Raw genomic sequence first — 16,797 nt, forward strand, 5'->3', positions numbered from 1 at the left:
CAAACTCTAATATGTTAAGGATTTAACAGTGATGGGGATAAGGGATTGTGGGAACAGTAAATGAGGGGCAGTTAATTTGCCTAGGCCTAGGTGGTAGAGAACGGAAATGGAAAGAGGAGAAGCAGGTAGGTGGGACTTGGTCCCAGAAGGCTGAGAATGGACTTGACACTTTCTATCTTAACAATGGACTAAAAATGAAAACTAGTAACAAAACCAAATGCTGGCAAAGATGTGGAGAAACTGGATCCTTCATACATTGCTGATGGGAATCACTCTGGAAAAGTTTATAAAACTAAACATGTATTAGATATAACACCAAAAAACACAAGGAAGAAACTTTAAAAAAAAATAGGTAAATTGGACTTCTTCAAAAGTAAAAGGTTCTGTACTTCAAAGGACACCATTAAGCAAGAGAAAAGAGAACTCACAGAATAGGAGAAACTATTTGCAAATCATATCCAATAAGGGACTTGTATCCAGAATACAGAAAGAAATCTTACAACTCAACAGTAAAAAGATAACCCAGTTTTTAAATGGTCAAGGGAGTTAAGTAGAGAAGATATACAAAAGGCACACATAAAAAGATGCTTAATGTCATTAGCCATTCGTAGAAATTAAAACTAGAAATGTTTAAAATATTTATTTAACAATTTGTTTGAAAATAATAAAACAATTGCATTTTTAAATAAATAACATTTTTAATGAAACATAATTATATCCTCCAAAGCAAAAAGCATTTCTTTTTAGTGAGAAAAGTGGTATTGTTTTAAAGTTCTGCAAATTTCTAATATCTGATTTAATAGAAAATAGCAGGCTTCTCATGTGTTTCTGCATTCAATCTGTTGCAATATATTGTTTTGGTTGTAATATATGAAGAAAATCTACCCTACTACAGATATGTATTTGGAAAAAGGAGGAGTATTTTTGGTTTTTGGGGGTTTTTTTTGGTGAGGAAGATTGTTGCTGAGCTAACGTCTGTGCCAGTCCTCCTCCATTTTGTATGTGGGATGCTGCCACAGCATGGCTCGATGAGTGGCATGTAGGTCCATGCCCAGGATCCGAACCAGTGAACCCCAGGCTGCCAAAGCAGGGCGTGTGAACTCAACCACTATGCCACCTGGCCGGCCCCCAAGGGAGGAATATTTTAATAGTGTTTTCATATAATCATGGGTTAGTCTTTTTTCAAAACTCAACAAGTGATCATTTCCTAAAAGATTAATTGCAATATGGAATCTGATATCATATCAGTGGAACTTTTATACTCTGTAAAATTAAAATCCATTGACCTAGCTTGCACTTTGAATGGCACTTTTACCCACTTGTGGTTTTGTCACATCATGCACTGTTCATTTGGAAAATATTGGTTCACTGAGTTATGCAGATCTTCCAAATATTAATACATATCATTATACGATATAAAAAATCACATTCATTAGTATCATTACCAATCACATCAAGAAAGTCTTGCTCATGCTGGTGGATACAAGGTTTCCAAAATTCTGCTTTTCACTTGACAGCTCAAATCTTATCATTTGTAGTACATATAGTCTACTGTTTTCTTTGAAGTAACAGGCTTACTTCACTCCTTTTCAAAAAAACGTCTGAGAGCTGCCCAAGCCTGAATAACAATAGTTTGTCCGTGACTATTCCAAGTAAAGTGGTGTTCCATGAAAAAAGTGGGTAGTTCAGCTCGCAACTCAGTCGCTTAAGTGCTTTTTCTTGAGACAGCCATCATGTTTCTGTAGGCAACAGAACTTTTTTTACATAGTTCCCATTTCATCACAGAGAACATTAATAATTTTGACTGCTTTGATAAGGATACTCTTAATTGAAATTGGCTTTTAATTTTTGTAGTCATTCATTCATTGATTTATTTTTACACTGAGTATGTGGCAGTGAAGAATAGGTGACTACTGGTGTAGTTTGGTGCCACAACCTTGATTCGTGCAGTTTACCTTGCTTGCTTTTTTTTACCATCAGTGCAAATTTAAACAGAGTGAAAAAGGGCAAATAATGTCTTAGTATTATTACGAAAATAGTTTGACCTTGCAGACCCATTGAAAGGGTCTCAGGGCCCCTTGCCTCCCTGAGGCAAAGAGCTAGTTAAAAAGCTATTGTAGTAGCACTCCTGTAGCTAATTTAATTATATTATAAACCATTTTTGGATACCTGCTGTATGAAAGACTGTAATAGGTTCTGGGGATTTGGCAATTAACAAAACAGATAAAAATATCAGCTGTCATAGATCTTATTTGTAAAGACAGACAGTAAGTGTTTGGGAGAAAAGTAAAGCAGAGAAAGGGAAGGACATGAGTGTGTTTGGTGGGAATATGTCTGTGCAATTTAACGAGGGTAGCCAAGAACAGCCTCACTGAGAAGTTGACATTTGAATGAAGATTTGAAGAGGGTGAAGGTGTGTGCCATGCACATATTTGAGAAAAGGATATTCCAGAGTGAACAGCAAGTGCAAAGGGCATGAAAGAGGAACATGCTCAATATATGTGAGGAACAAGAAAAGCACTTGCTGCAGCTGGAACAGAATAAATAAGAGAAATAACTATAGAAGATGATGTCAGAGAAGTAAGTAGGTGGGTCAGAACATACATAGTCTTAAATGCTGTTAGGGTTATTTTAATTTCACTCTGTGATTGGAAGGCATTGGAGCATTTTGATGTGTATTTTAACAGGATGATTCTGGTTGCTGTAATGAGAATAGACTTCAAGTAGGAAAGATCAGACATGGGCAGACAATTTAAGAGGCTATTGTAATTATAAAATAATAGATAACGATGACTTGGACTGATGGTTAGATTCTGAATATGTTTGGAAGGTAGAATCGATAGGTTTAACTGGTGGATTGGTATGGAACATGAGAAGAATACTACAAGACCTTTGGTCTGAGTATCTGAGAAAAATGGCATTGCCATTGAGATGGGAAACACAATGGGAGAAGCACATTTGAGAGGTATATCAGGGGCTTGCTTTAGATATCTTAACTTGGAGATGTCCAAGGGGATATTTTGAGTAGGCAGTTAGATATAGGAATCAAGGCCAAGGGAGTGAGATGGGCTGGAAATATAAATTTGGGAGTCATCAATGTTTAGATAATGTTTAAAACCCTGAGACTAACTGAGATTGCCAAGGAGTGAGTAGAGGTAGATGAGAGGAGTTAATGTGGACTTAGGCTTGGGAATGAGAAAGGACATATTTAGTGTTGGGGGTAAGAACAATGGAAGAGTCCAAGATCATTGTAGGTTTCTCTTTGGGTAAATAGAATTTGATGAAGTTAATTAAAATAGGAAATCCAGGGGAAAGAGAAATTGTAGTTTAAAGACCTATAGAATATTCCAGTGGAGATGGTCTAGTAAGCAGTTGTAAATATGGGTCTTGAATTAAGGTTTGAGAGGTTTGAGCTAGACATATATTTCAAGTCATGGGACTAGATGAGAATGCCAAGAAAGGATATGGATTGAAAAAAGATTTTCCTCTAAGAAACACTAACATTTAGTGTGAGTTGTGGGTGGAAGAGAAGGCAGCAAAGAAAAAAAGAAGTTGGAGGGAAATGAGAACTAAGAATTTGAGGAGGGAAAGTTCAAAGTTTTAAATGCTTCAGAGAGAAGGTAAGTGAGGACCGGAGGAAAGCAAGTGGGTTTACCAGTTAGAATACAATATTTTGAGGACAGTTTCAGTAGCATAGTGGTAAAATAGAGTCAGTCTTCATTACTTTGGGGATCAAACGGGAGATAAGGGGGTCCATTGATTTATGTCTCAATCTATTGTATTTTATGTACGTAAAATAAATCATGATTAATCTAATTAAAATTAATGTTTTTAGAAAATGTTAGGTCAGACATTAACCAAGCAATATCAAATATGTCAGAAATGAAATTCCAATACTGGGCCTGTAATGGTTCTTGGTTGTAAACAACAGAAACCTACTATAAACTTAAGCTAAAGCAGAAATTGCTTATGTTAAACAGAAAGGAAATGTATTGGAAGGCTATTTGTTAGTTCACAGACTCCATGGAATATTGGAGAATTCAGCTCAGAACACTCGTGGGAACCAAAGGAGGCCACACAGCAAAGAACACAGCCATTGTCTCAGCTCAAGAAGTTGGTTCAGGACAACACACCACTGGACAATGCCACAGCTGCTGGCACTGCTGCCAGTGGCACGCTCCCACCTCTGCTATGAATAATCTCAACTTCTCTGAGTCTTTATTCACTAACGCCCAAGTCTTTGAATTTTAAGGGAGTATCTGATTGGCCAAGTTTAGGTCCCATGTCTGTGCCCTAGTTGCCAGAGAGCTGGGAGAGAAATTATGTCTCCCCTCTTCAGGCTTCTGTAGTTGGAGGTATTTCCCTCACAAAAAGCCACTCAATGGTGATACTGACAACAGGCAAGATATTCACATGCTGGATAGCCAAAACCAGCAGCTAGTACTATAAAAACTAAGTACAAAATCTTAAAGATTTAGTGAAACTAATTTAAAATTCACATGACCAAAATGAAAATTATTTAGTTAACTTAGGAATATAATTGATGGCTTGCCTTACCAACCTTAAATATCAAAAGTATCAAATTAAAAACTTGGCTTTCATGTCCCCTGCTTTATAGGCTCTTAAATGTCCTCCCCTCTCCCCAGATCCTCTCTGGGCCCCTGTAACCTACATTGGGATTCAGGATGGCAACCTGGTCAAACCACAGAAGCAATGGAGGCAACACTCCTGAACCAGCGGGAGGAGCATAGTTTTAGGGGTGAGATTGGTCTCAGCCAGACCTGGGTGAATATTAGGAGTAGCTGTGACCCTTCAGAGGGAGAAGGAGACAAATACAGGCAGAAGGGGAAACTGGGTTAAGGCTGGGGAAAAACTGCCTCGGGCCACGGCAGATGCCCAAGGCTGGGCCAGGCCAGGGCTTAGGAGGCGGAGGAGACATGGCAGCGGAGAGCAGCAGAGAAAGACGTGTGTTCTACAGATAGCGGCTGCCCAGATTCTACAAATAACTAGGCCTGTGAAAACTTTTTTTTTTTTGGTCTTAGGATTTAATTTGGTTTTTAAAGGTGCTTCTCTGCCAGAAGACCATTTCCAAGTCTTTGCAGAGGACAAGTCCCTTGATCTGTATAATTCAAATAAAACTGGACTTTTTTGCTTGCCCTTTCTTGAGACTGATTTTGGCACGGTGACGCATCCAAAAGAAATACAAATGCAAAACCTCAAAAACTTGATAAGTAGTGTAGGCCTTTAATGAAGTCTCTTGAAGATACAGCAAAGGGAATATTAAATCAAACAACAGATGGCAAAATGTCTGTCTTGCCCCCACTCTGTGCACACACCATAGTCACTGTTCCTCTCTCTCCAATCTCTCTCACAGAGGCTGCAGCTCAGGCTAGTCCTCTTTACCCATCTCTTTTCCACCTTTATAACTTCCAGACCTTTTTTCCCTGCTGATAACTCACACCTTTTAAAATTTAAACTAATTTAGCTTCTTCCAACTCTCCTTTCCACCTATAACCTCGCCCGTACCACACACACAATCCAGCAGCACTTAAAAAAAATCCTTAGAAAAAGCACAGAGATAGAGTAGAAGCTTTGAATACTTGCGCTTCAATTATTTTCCCCCGTCATCTTTTAAATTAAAAGACGTGAAATATGAGGGTGTCCTCTTTTCTTCGTTGAATTCATAGGGAATACCTATGACGATTAACACTAGTGTTTGTGAAAAGGAATAGCAAGAGATCACGATAGAAAAAGGCCAGATGAGTAGGGACTAAATTATAAAGAGCTTTCATTTCTAGGCTCAGGAGTTGAGATCAGTCGTGAGTGCCAGTTTCTGTTCAGCAGTGGAACAGTGGCTCTCAACTATGAGGTGGAAAGGAATAAACCTAGATAACAGTGTCAGCATCCCTGCTCATCCTACGTGTTACATTTCCTCAAAGACTTCTCTGACTTCAAATTTTTTGTTCCTTTTCTCAAAAAAATTATCAAACGCTTGTAATGGTGCTTTCTACATGCAGGTCCCTATTCCAAGTGCTGTAAGGTATTAACTTGTTTCATCATTATAAACAGTCCATGCAGTAGGTATTGTTACTGTCCCTGTTTCACTAATGAGAAAACAAGGGCACTGAGAGATGAACGAACTTGCCCTGCATCCTACAGCTAGAAATTAGGTGGTAGAGGCAGAATTCAAACCCAGGCAGTCTGGCTCCAGAGTCCATGCTCCTGATCTCTGTCTATGTCATGCTGGCCAGTGCTTGTGAAAGCAGCATTCTGGAACTGTCTGCATCAGAATTACCAAGAGTACTTGTTAAAAAAGCAAAATTTTGGCCCACCTCAGACTTACTGTATCAGAATTTTTTTAAGGGGGTGGTGACCCTGGGTATTCACATTATAAAGTCCTGCAGGTGATTCTGATATGTATCCTTTGTTAGGAATGTCTCCTTTAGAAGGACATACTGCTGTCACCGTGTTCACTCCTGATCCTGGCTTCCTTTGACCATAGGATTAAATATTTTCTGAAGGGTACCTAATTATTACAGAATTTAGAATTAATGTTTTTATACCTTAGTTTGCCCTTTAAGCCATTACTACCTAAAATTCAGTTAAAATTCTTTCTAGAGAAATATTTAACCCAACAATGAAAACAGAATTTTCATTCATTTTCCACAAATACATTATCTCTCAAAAATTCACTTTAAAACTGAATGGAAACTGAGAACTTGCTGTTCCATTTATGATGAGAATGAAGATAACTGTACTAGGTTCTGGAAAGTACATTCTGTGGTGTGAAGAGAGAACTCTTCTGGATTATGGAACAGGTCTGGACTATAGAAAAGGTCTATGAAGTATCATACCTCCATCCTTCACGAGGATTGCAGCTGGCAATAAAGCTCGGCTTCCAATGTGAACTAGTGTTCAGTTTGGCTATTTTGCTAACTCAAGATTCCAAGAGAAAATTTGTCCACTAAGGTAGATAAATCAGATTATTGCAGATTGTGGTTAAAATTTTAAGGGCCTTAAAAGAAACTTAAGGGACATACTTTTTTTCCCCCACTTAATTTGCTTTGTCAAGATCAACCTTTCCTAAAATGGACTTCAGGGATATTTCACTGTCCTCCCTCTTTCTTTGTGTGAAACCAAGATCAAAATTGGAAAGAAAAGGATCAAGATCTTCAGTTAAGACTGGGAGAGTATCCAGACACTGAGAATCATGCAGGGAGAGAGAACTTTAGAAATCTAAACTAAGTAGAACCCCCTTTTTCTCAACCTGGAGAAAGTTGTAAAATCACTGATATGAAAGAGTCAACTAGAATAATATGTCCCTGTGTTCCCTCCCCACCCTGCTGTGTTGCTCACACACTCACGGCATTTGAGACTACTCCTGCACGAGTTTACCCACTTCCTATAACCTCTGCCTAGAACTTTAAAAAATTTTTTGTCTCAACCCAACATTTTACCCATTTTTTCCAACAAAAAGTAAAATAATTCTCTTATATATCTGTATGCAGATTTTTCCGTGAAGTGTTTCCTAATAATCTCTTCTCTCAGAAAGCTTGTTGACTCGATTTGCTGTAGCCTCAGACTTTGGTAGCATATCTGTAAGATGCAATTTAATGTTCAAGAAATTCACTTCCTACTAGTAGTCTTGAGCAAAGTGAGTTTCTAAAATGAAACATCTTGTAAACGTTATGTCTGACAAACTCTTCTATGGTTAAACTCTTTATGCATTCAGTGTTTGATCCTTTTCCTTAATAAGACAGTTTTTGAATTGCCACTGTTGGCACTCTACAAATGATGATTGATAACAAGTTTCAGGAGTCCTAATTTATTTCCCTGAATCACACACTGTCCAGCCTTTGAAAAAGCTGTGTATTTTATCTGACACAGTTTTGGACTTTGATTAGCTCAAGTTATTGAATGAAGTACAGGGTCAAAGACTTCCTGGCCCTCTACCTATCCAAGGCATGGAACCAACATTTTGTTGAAGAGGCTTCTTTAGGGAAAACAATCCTGACCTGGTTTAGAAACACTTTCCCTGAAACTCTCATCAAGAGAGAAGAATGATGTGGAAGCTGCTGTCTTATCCTTGGGAAAGTTTTTACGAGAAACCATTTTGACCAAGAAACTCAAAATTAAGCCAGGTTTTTTAAAAAAAGAGGCATATGTAACTGTTAGGTTGAACCTTATGAAATGACTGATATTTGACCCACAAAAATGACAATTTTGTGTGGTTCAACCTTACACATTTTTGTCTGAATAAAAGGGGAGGTCAAGGTCTGTGGGGCAGGTTTGGGGGCTTCGTGCAGAGTTTGATATGAGAACCATATCTTAAAGCAAAACTTGAGTTTGCACTTATGAGGATTTCAGGCTAACTTTTCCTCTGGTGATCTTGCCTGCATTATCAGGTTTGAATTAAGTGTCAAAATTTTCCTCTTGTCAAAATGTAAACCTTGGCTCATTCTTGGGCCATCTGTTGTGCACTAATAGTTTTGATTTATTCTTCCTCTGGCTGACATGCATACTAACGGTGCAGATGCAAGCTTTACATTTCCTTTTATTGGTCTGTGGTTTTATTGCATACATTAGTGGCACAAATACTGCATTCATATTACCTATTTAAATTAACTATTTCTAGTTTGGGGATGAGTAATGTACTTTGCTTATGTTTTTACTATGATGGGGAGGCCTACATCATAGACATTTTAATAGACTTTGTAAATGATTACATTCTACTTAATTTTACTACCTCTATTTTTTTTTTTTGCAATATTTATTTTCAGGATATGTCACTGTGTGTGTGTGTATTTTAATGATTTCAAATTCCCTAATTGCCTTTGCTTTTTAATTGCTCTCATGAATGGACACTATTTGGTTTGTGGTCAACAATTAGTATAACTACTGGGGAAGAAAACATTAGTTTTTTTAGTTCAGAATGTTATAAATTTAAATAAATAACTTTGAAAGGCCTACTTGTAATTGCTGCTTTGGCCCTCTTATTTTTATGGTTTGATATGTTCTCCAGTTTGTTTGGCAGCTTGAAAGATACTTGGTAAGGTAAATGAGGTAGAGTGATGGTAGGAAAAAGCTCTCAAGGATAGGAACATTGGTTAGAGAAAATTTAATACAAAGCCTGAGGATAGATGCTATTTTTATTTTTGATCTGGTTTTAAAAGTTTTCTATATTGGAAAACCAACCCCGTCTCTGGACTCCAGTGGGTATGGACCAAATATAAAATGTTAACAAGCCATTGTTGTTAATACGCAAAGGCCTGATATGCAAATATTTTTGACTAGTAGAGGTACATGTTGATCCAGCTGAAAGCTGCTGGGTGTCACAAGTGCAGCCTTTTGCAGACTGTGTTTCCCTCACCCCGAAGGGACATCATTAGATATTAAATACATTCCTTTCTATCAAAGATAAAGGCTCTAACCTGAGTCAGTTTCTTAATACAGGAGAAGCTATCTTACCTAGTACAACAGAAACTAGTGGATGATCTGTTAATAAAATTGCTTAAAGCAGGGCATCATTAAAATTAAATGTATCTTTATTTCATTTAATTATATAAATGTGAATTCATTTGCCAAACCTTGGTGTAAGGCCAGTACCTTTTCTTTGAGTCCAGATCCAGTAGAGTTCCATGTTGCTTTTCCTGCAGAAACTGTACTCACAATACATCAACCATAACTTCCAGTATCAGTGACCAGTTACTTCAAATTAGAATAAGAACTTTAAAGGTATTTGTTAAGCGATCTGAGTGCAGACTGTTATGATTTTTTCCGCAGTCTTTTATGGTTGTCTTGCAATGAGAGAAATTTTAACCTATTCACTTTTATTAAATCTTGCTCTCTTTCTTTTCACACTGTATTTTATCACTTTAATATTTTACTAAATTACACAATTACGCTAACAAATACAATTAGCAAAAGTAGTTTGCTAACTACTAGTCATGAAGCTTCAGTGTACTCTGGGCATAAGTTTTAGAGGAGGAGTTGAAAGGGTTGTTTAATCTAGTACATCAGTTTAAGTTGAGATTAGTTACTGCTCTGCCCAAATTTGTGGAATCAACATTTCACAACATTTAGTCGGACCTTAATTTTATTGTGAATTATCATCATAACCTTTATCTGAGCAAATTGTAGTCCCGTTCTTTTAATAAGTTTGTCTCCGTTGCTTTAGCTCTCTTAAAAACAGATAACTTTGGATTCTGTGTTATACACTACTATTTTGTCTTTTTCTGAAAAAGTGCTTGGAAGAGGGAGTTGGGAGAACTGCATGAAAATGGCATCTTTTCTCATGCATGCTATTGCACAACATTGGAAAACTGTTGCTTTATTCTCACAGTGAAATGTTTTGGTGTTTTCCCACCAGTGTTTCTCTAACCTCTTCTGGGAATAAGATTAACAAAGCATTGATTATAGTATTTGTCCATATAGTTTCCTCCCTGAAGATATCCCATGGTATCTCAGTCCTATAAAGGCTTTTAAGGAGTCCATTTGAAGATATCTTAAAATTAGTGACAATGTTTTGAATGACAGTGCCAAATATATTTATCTCTGTAGCAGCACCCTTTTTCTACTTTTCTTTTTTCTTTTTAAGTAGCTTTACTTTTGTTGCATTTGAATTATTTTAACTAACTTAATAGGAACGAAAGAATTTCATTCAAATTCATCAAATTGTACCTCTCCTTTTCCAGGATTGAATTTCCTCTACAAGTTCTTTAATAAATAAGTAAAATGCAGGGGGAAAGTATATCAAGAAAGCTAAATAATAAACATGGGGTTTTTTATGCTGTTAAGAAAGAGTACAGCTGTCTCTGATTACTTTAACCCTTATTGAGATTCTGCTTAACCAAATTGCTTTAGCACTGTTTCACTAATTTATATTATAACTAGGAATTAGGTTTAGGTTTAGCTATGAGGGACAGAAAATCCAAAATAATAGTGGCTTAGACAAATTAGAATTTTATTTCTCTCATGTGTAAATTCCAGAGATCTTATGGTAGCTCCTTGATTATCAAATCTCTGGCTTCATCTTTTGCCCCGTAATCCTCAGATTGCAGCTTCCATCTCATGGTCCAAGATGGCTACTCCAGCTCTAGCAGTCATAGCTGCATTCTAGCTAGCAAGAAGGAGAACAGGAGGAAGAGGATTGCCTTCCATCATCACCACCTTAAAGAAACTGCATGCACCATTTCTCCTTACAGCCCGTTGACCAGAACTTGAATATACAGCCTCATTTGGTTACAAAGGAGACTAGGGAATGTAGTCTTTATTCTGGGTTGCTTTGTGCCCAACTCAATATGGAAAGTTCTATTTCCATTCTAATATTATAGAAGGGAGAGCAGATATTGGGCACAAACGGCTGTTTCTGCTACAACAAAATAAAAGCCTGAATTTATATTCTTTAAAAGAAAATATTCTCTTACAGCACAGAGCTAAACACATAGGAGGTGACTATGCTCAGTAAATTTTTTTAGTGAATGCTAAGAAGTCAGTAAATATTTGTTGGTTGAGTAAATAGAGCTCCTTTGTTTCTGAAGATGTCACTAGTAGAATTGATGTACTAAACAAGGAGTGAGATGAATACAGTTGGAGAGAAAAAAATGATTTAAGATTCATTGTTGTGCCAAGGAACATTTAATTTGAAGAAGTACAAGTTAGTGTTCAATGAAGCAACTACATACACTGTCACAAGCGTGTGTATAAATTATTTTTTAATGTAAGGTAAGCATTATTAGAATTTGTAGTATACTGGCTTTCATTCCCTGCAGTTCTGATCTTTAGGCCTCTTGGTAAACGAGCACTTTAAATTATAGGTTTCCCCCCTAGTTTGCAAACCTTTAATAATTACAGGTAGGGCAGGCTAACTCTAATAATTTTTATGCATTCAAGATGTGATTCTTCTTTTTCATAAATAATAATGTGTTTTGGCTTTCTGCTGCAAAAATAATTACCTTGTTTAAAATTTAATGAAGCGAGAAAGTAGGAAACAATGTTTAGAAAGTCATGTTTAAAAACAACGTTTATATGGCAACTAGATCTTAGCAGGAACTCAGTTTTAAGTCTGAGCCTGACCTTAACCCATGACCAATGGAATCTTTGTGTTTATTTTTACAGTAGCCTTAATTTGGGGCTTGCAAGTTTGTTGGTTTGTTTTCTCATTCAATTTTGGGGACCCTGAAGCAATATTTTAATTATAGGAATTAAGCTATTTATAATTTTCATGGCATGAAGATCAGCAAATTTTGTTTTTTCTTGGTTATAATATGTTATCTTACTCTCGGAAATGTGTGATCTCTGTGTCTAACAATGCACTTTTAAAAAAACTCCCGTGCTGCAATGCTGGAATTCTAACAGAACAACTTCATCATCTTTTCCCTTTTTAAAAAACAAGTTCTCACAGAAATGTTACCTCGAATTAGACAAAGCACAGGCAGTTACTGGAAATATTTTGTGAACAGTTCTGTTCGTGTACATCAATTTCAGTTTGTCCTTCACGTTTAGATTTTTTCTTCGCTTTGCTGATAATTACATTTCATAATCATATTAATTTTGAACTAAGTTGGTTGGAATTTTTGTCACTCTTCGCTGTGTCAGATCCTACTTTTGATGAGTCCTTTCATTTGGCAGGTTTGTTGAATGAATTTTGAAACAAACTAACAAAGGGACAAGAAAAGAATGCAAAAGGAGTTAGCTTCAGCTTTATCTCAGTTTAACCATGCTCCCTTAAATAGAAACACTAATGTGCATCTTTTCCTTTTTTTGTTTTCACCGTGGCAATTCCTGTGCTTGCTAGGCAGAAGGGGAGTTCCTGAAAACAGTGGTTAATATCACAATCATAAGTCATGTATAATCATCTTTCGAATACCAGAGCTGTACATACCTTTTCCACAACGCTTGTGCTTCCCCCTTTTTTGAAGCCAAACTCCTCTTGGCTCATTCTTCCTTTTAGTATTTTTGTGGCTGGAAACCAGAAACCTCAGATGCCCTGGGTCACTTCTAGATCATCAAAGGTTGGCAATATTATACTAAGAACTATATAATTGTACTAGACATGCATTTATAATTTTTTAAAACTCTTCCACTAAACTGTATGCTTTTTAAGGGCAAGAAGTATACATCTTCTTTACTATGTACCTGTTACTTACAAAAAGCAGTCTAATGCTGTGGCTGCTTCAGAGGGAGAAGAGGAGACTAACCAGGCAAAGCTCCAGGCCCTGGCCCCGCTTCAATAAGAATCTCTCTTTTATATCGATAGCTTGGGATCAGAATGTTTTTGGGAAAAAAAACATTCTTCCTCTTAAAAAAAGTTTGAAAATGACTCCATTGGATAGATAACTTCAGTATCTTGTGACATTATCTAGTCTAGCTCCCTCATTTTGCAGGCCTGGAAACAGACCCAGATCATATAGCTGTTCAGCGGCAGAACTGATGAGAATTTCTCTGTTCTGACTGCTTGACCAATACTCTTTGTAGTACACTGCAGCATATATGTTATCAGAATCTAGGAGTATTCCAAGAATACTACGTAGTACCTGGCACTGACAGACACTCATAAATGTTTATTGCATTATGAATGAATGAATTGTAAGCTGATTTGTAGTTAATTGCCCCTAAGCCAAGTTCAGATAAAACTGTAATTTTTTCTGATCCCAATAAAATGTTGGCATCTCAGAAACTCTGAATTTGGTCTGTTACAGGACTAAGCCAATTGCTGTATATAACAGATTGTTCTTTGTTAATCTTAGGATCACCTGCTGTTACCAGCTACCACCCATAACAAGACCACACGACCAAAGATGTCAATTGTATTACCAGCAATAAACATAAATGGTAAGTTGAAATTTTGGTTTATGAATGACATGATTTGCTTTGTTTAACCAAAATTCTCTGGATTAACTAAAAGACATTTAAAATATTCAGTTGGTTAGATATATGAGCATACACTAATTTTGAAACATTTTTCCTCTGTTGTGAGAGGAATAATAGAGAATAATATTCTGTTGTCACAAAATATTATTTTTAAATTACTATATTTTTTAAAGAAAAAAATTCATTCTCTTTCATTTACAAAATTGGAAAAGTTAGCATATTGACTGCTGTACAGACTTGTCTGGGGCCTTTCTGGTTATACATGCAGTATAAGAAGTCCCTGCTGTGTTCTGAGAGTGAATTTGTAAGTTAGGTTTTGGAACTCAAAGCAGTTGTATTATGTAAATGGTGATATGATTCCCAGACCAAACTTCAGAAGCCTGTTTATATTTATAAATAGTGAATCTACCCATACTGATGAATTTGATATTGATAGTATTACTATTGCATTTTGTTCTCCTACTGGTGCTGGGTATTAAATAAAATACAAATAATACTATAATACTTTGAGCCTATCCAAAGATGTGAAGGCATTGCTTATAGTCTAGAAGGAAAAATAAGATAAGCACAGAAATCACTGTAATCCAAAGAAAAAGTCCCATAGCGAATATACAAAGTACTAAAGAAATTTAGTCAAGGAGAGATTACTTCCAGCTGGGTTCTTCATAGAAAAGAGAAATAGCTTACTTGCAATACCAGCTGTGTGTTGTAAATGAGCTCAGTGTGTGCTGTTTTCTAATTGCTTTCTTTGACATATCGTATTAGGCTCTAATGAAACTAGGAGGATTGGCCATCCTTTTCAAATCCATTTATCTAGTATAATAGAATTACCAGTAAATCTTCTGTCTAGTAGTAAAAACTTCATAGTTTATGAGTAAAATGAAAATGAAAAGCCGTTTGAACTAACCTGCAGTTGAGCCAGTCCACATTCTCATTGGTGATCATCATTAAACCACCAAATACAATTGTAAAACAAAACACTGGAATTCTAGGTAAATTCCAATAAAATTTAGTCTTAGAGAAAAAGTATTACATATTCATTCTACATTTTAAGACCGTGAGGACTATAGAATTTCAACGAGCTGTATATAGGCAGCTTATTGGAAATGCTTAGGAGGCAACTTTATAGACATACAGTATTTTATTTTTGTTGTGAAAGCATAAAAGAATTATGTTAGTCTTACAAAGACATTTAGAACAAATTAAAAAAAACCAAACTGTAACACTGAGAAGAACTTATCTTCCTTCAGTAAAGGCGTACCTCTGAAGCTTTCACTGAGCCATCAACTCCTACTTCAAGAAGGACAGTATATTCCAAAGTGTACTATATTACACTCCAAAGAGTATATTTAGGAAATATCATTTATTATTATTCCATAGATACCTAGCTTTCTCTGCTTGAATGATAATAGATTTAACTTCCGGTCAGCTGTGTTCAGAAAGGCTATTGTCTATGTCTTAACAAGGCAGAATTCACTTAATTTTGTGTTTCTGGTACTGGATTCTTATGTAAGAAGATGCCTGGTTTTATTTTATAACAGTGAGCTATCCGTTTATATTAAGCCAAAAACAATAAGATGCTGTTTGATTCTATCTTGGCCAAGGGACTAATTTTTGAAAATGAACCTTTCAAGGATTTAAAAAATATAATCCTTAGAGGATCATTTCCTTTTTAATTTAATTGGATTTCATTGTACATAAGTTGTGGTTTTTTGCTTTTTATGCTATGGTAAATTATTAGAAAAGTTAAAATTTAAATTCAAGAAATACGGATTGAGTATATACCATGTGTCAAATACTGTGCTACATCCTCAGCCTCTTTTCTGAACAGTCCCTTCACCTTCTTGTTCTAGCTGAGGATACTTCTCAAATTAGAGCCTTGTTTCTCTTCCCCACCTCATGTACCTCTGAGCCTGCAGGTGGAGTGGGTAGTATCCTTGCTCCCCACTACAGCTTCCAAATTAGCTCTCCTTCAGTCTCCCTAACATCTTGCAAGTATATAACATCAGACTTTACTCCTCGTACCCTTCTTTGTTATGCTCTTCTACCCCACCTTCACTGTTGACTCTCTACCGCTGCTTCTGTCATCTCTGTATAACTTCAGCGTCCACTTAGAAGATTCATCCAGCACTCTGGCCTCTTTTGATCCAGTCATCTGTTCTGCACCACCCCTGCCTCCCATCCACACGGCCATACTCTAGACCTCATCATCATCAATAATGGCACTCCCTTTGAAATCTCTTCAAGCATCCCACTTTTACTTACTCTCTTACCGTACTACCCACACTCCAACTACTTTCTGACCTCACAAATCTCCGGTCCTCTGACCCTACCTCTTTTTCTGTATCCATCACATCCTTAATGGCCATACACCACTTCTTACCTAGCCTAGATCCCATGTCCCATAGTATCAGCACTCTCTTGCGAACCCCGCTTACTCCCTGGCTCCTTTTTTCTTAGGTCCCACTTGTCTGTAAAAAATCCCACCCTAGTTAAATCCAACTGTCCTCTTTATGCCTGCTTTCAAGCAGCTGAAAATTGCTAGAAAATATCATCTAGTCAGGACAAGTAGATTCACTTCAGATTTATGACCATTAATTCTAAAGGGGCATTCAATACTGCCAGTCATTGCTAGTAAATTCACTTACCTTCTCGCTGAACCAAGAATTTCTCATCTCCTTTTCTCAAATCTCCAACATCCCCTCTCCCCACTCCCTTAGCTGGTGAACTCACTAAATGCTACATTGAGAAAATAGATGTAATCATACAAGAGCTACCTCATCTTTCCACTACCAAGAGCCCAGCTGCATCTACACCCACAAACTCTGCCTGCCTTCTTGTTGCACTGAAGGAAAATCTCTTCTGTTGGGTTCTAAATCTCAACCTTGCTACTTATTAGATATGTATTAACTTTTTAGAATTAGA

General features: G+C 36.7%; 1 protein-coding gene across 7 annotated transcripts in view; it reads left to right on the top strand.

Annotated features, from left to right (window-relative positions):
* Positions 1-16,797, top strand: part of ATF6 (activating transcription factor 6) — a 200,976-nt gene that overhangs the window by 139,452 nt on the left and 44,727 nt on the right. For all 7 annotated transcript variants that reach the window (XM_070608318.1, XM_070608322.1, XM_070608324.1 and 4 more), the window contains exon 16: positions 13,749-13,833. In XM_070608318.1, coding sequence (XP_070464419.1) covers positions 13,749-13,833 — 85 coding nt within the window. The remainder of the gene's footprint in view (positions 1-13,748; positions 13,834-16,797) is intronic.

Source organism: Equus przewalskii, unplaced genomic scaffold, assembly GCF_037783145.1.
Source record: "Equus przewalskii isolate Varuska unplaced genomic scaffold, EquPr2 ChrUn-6, whole genome shotgun sequence".
NCBI lineage: Eukaryota > Metazoa > Chordata > Mammalia > Perissodactyla > Equidae > Equus > Equus przewalskii.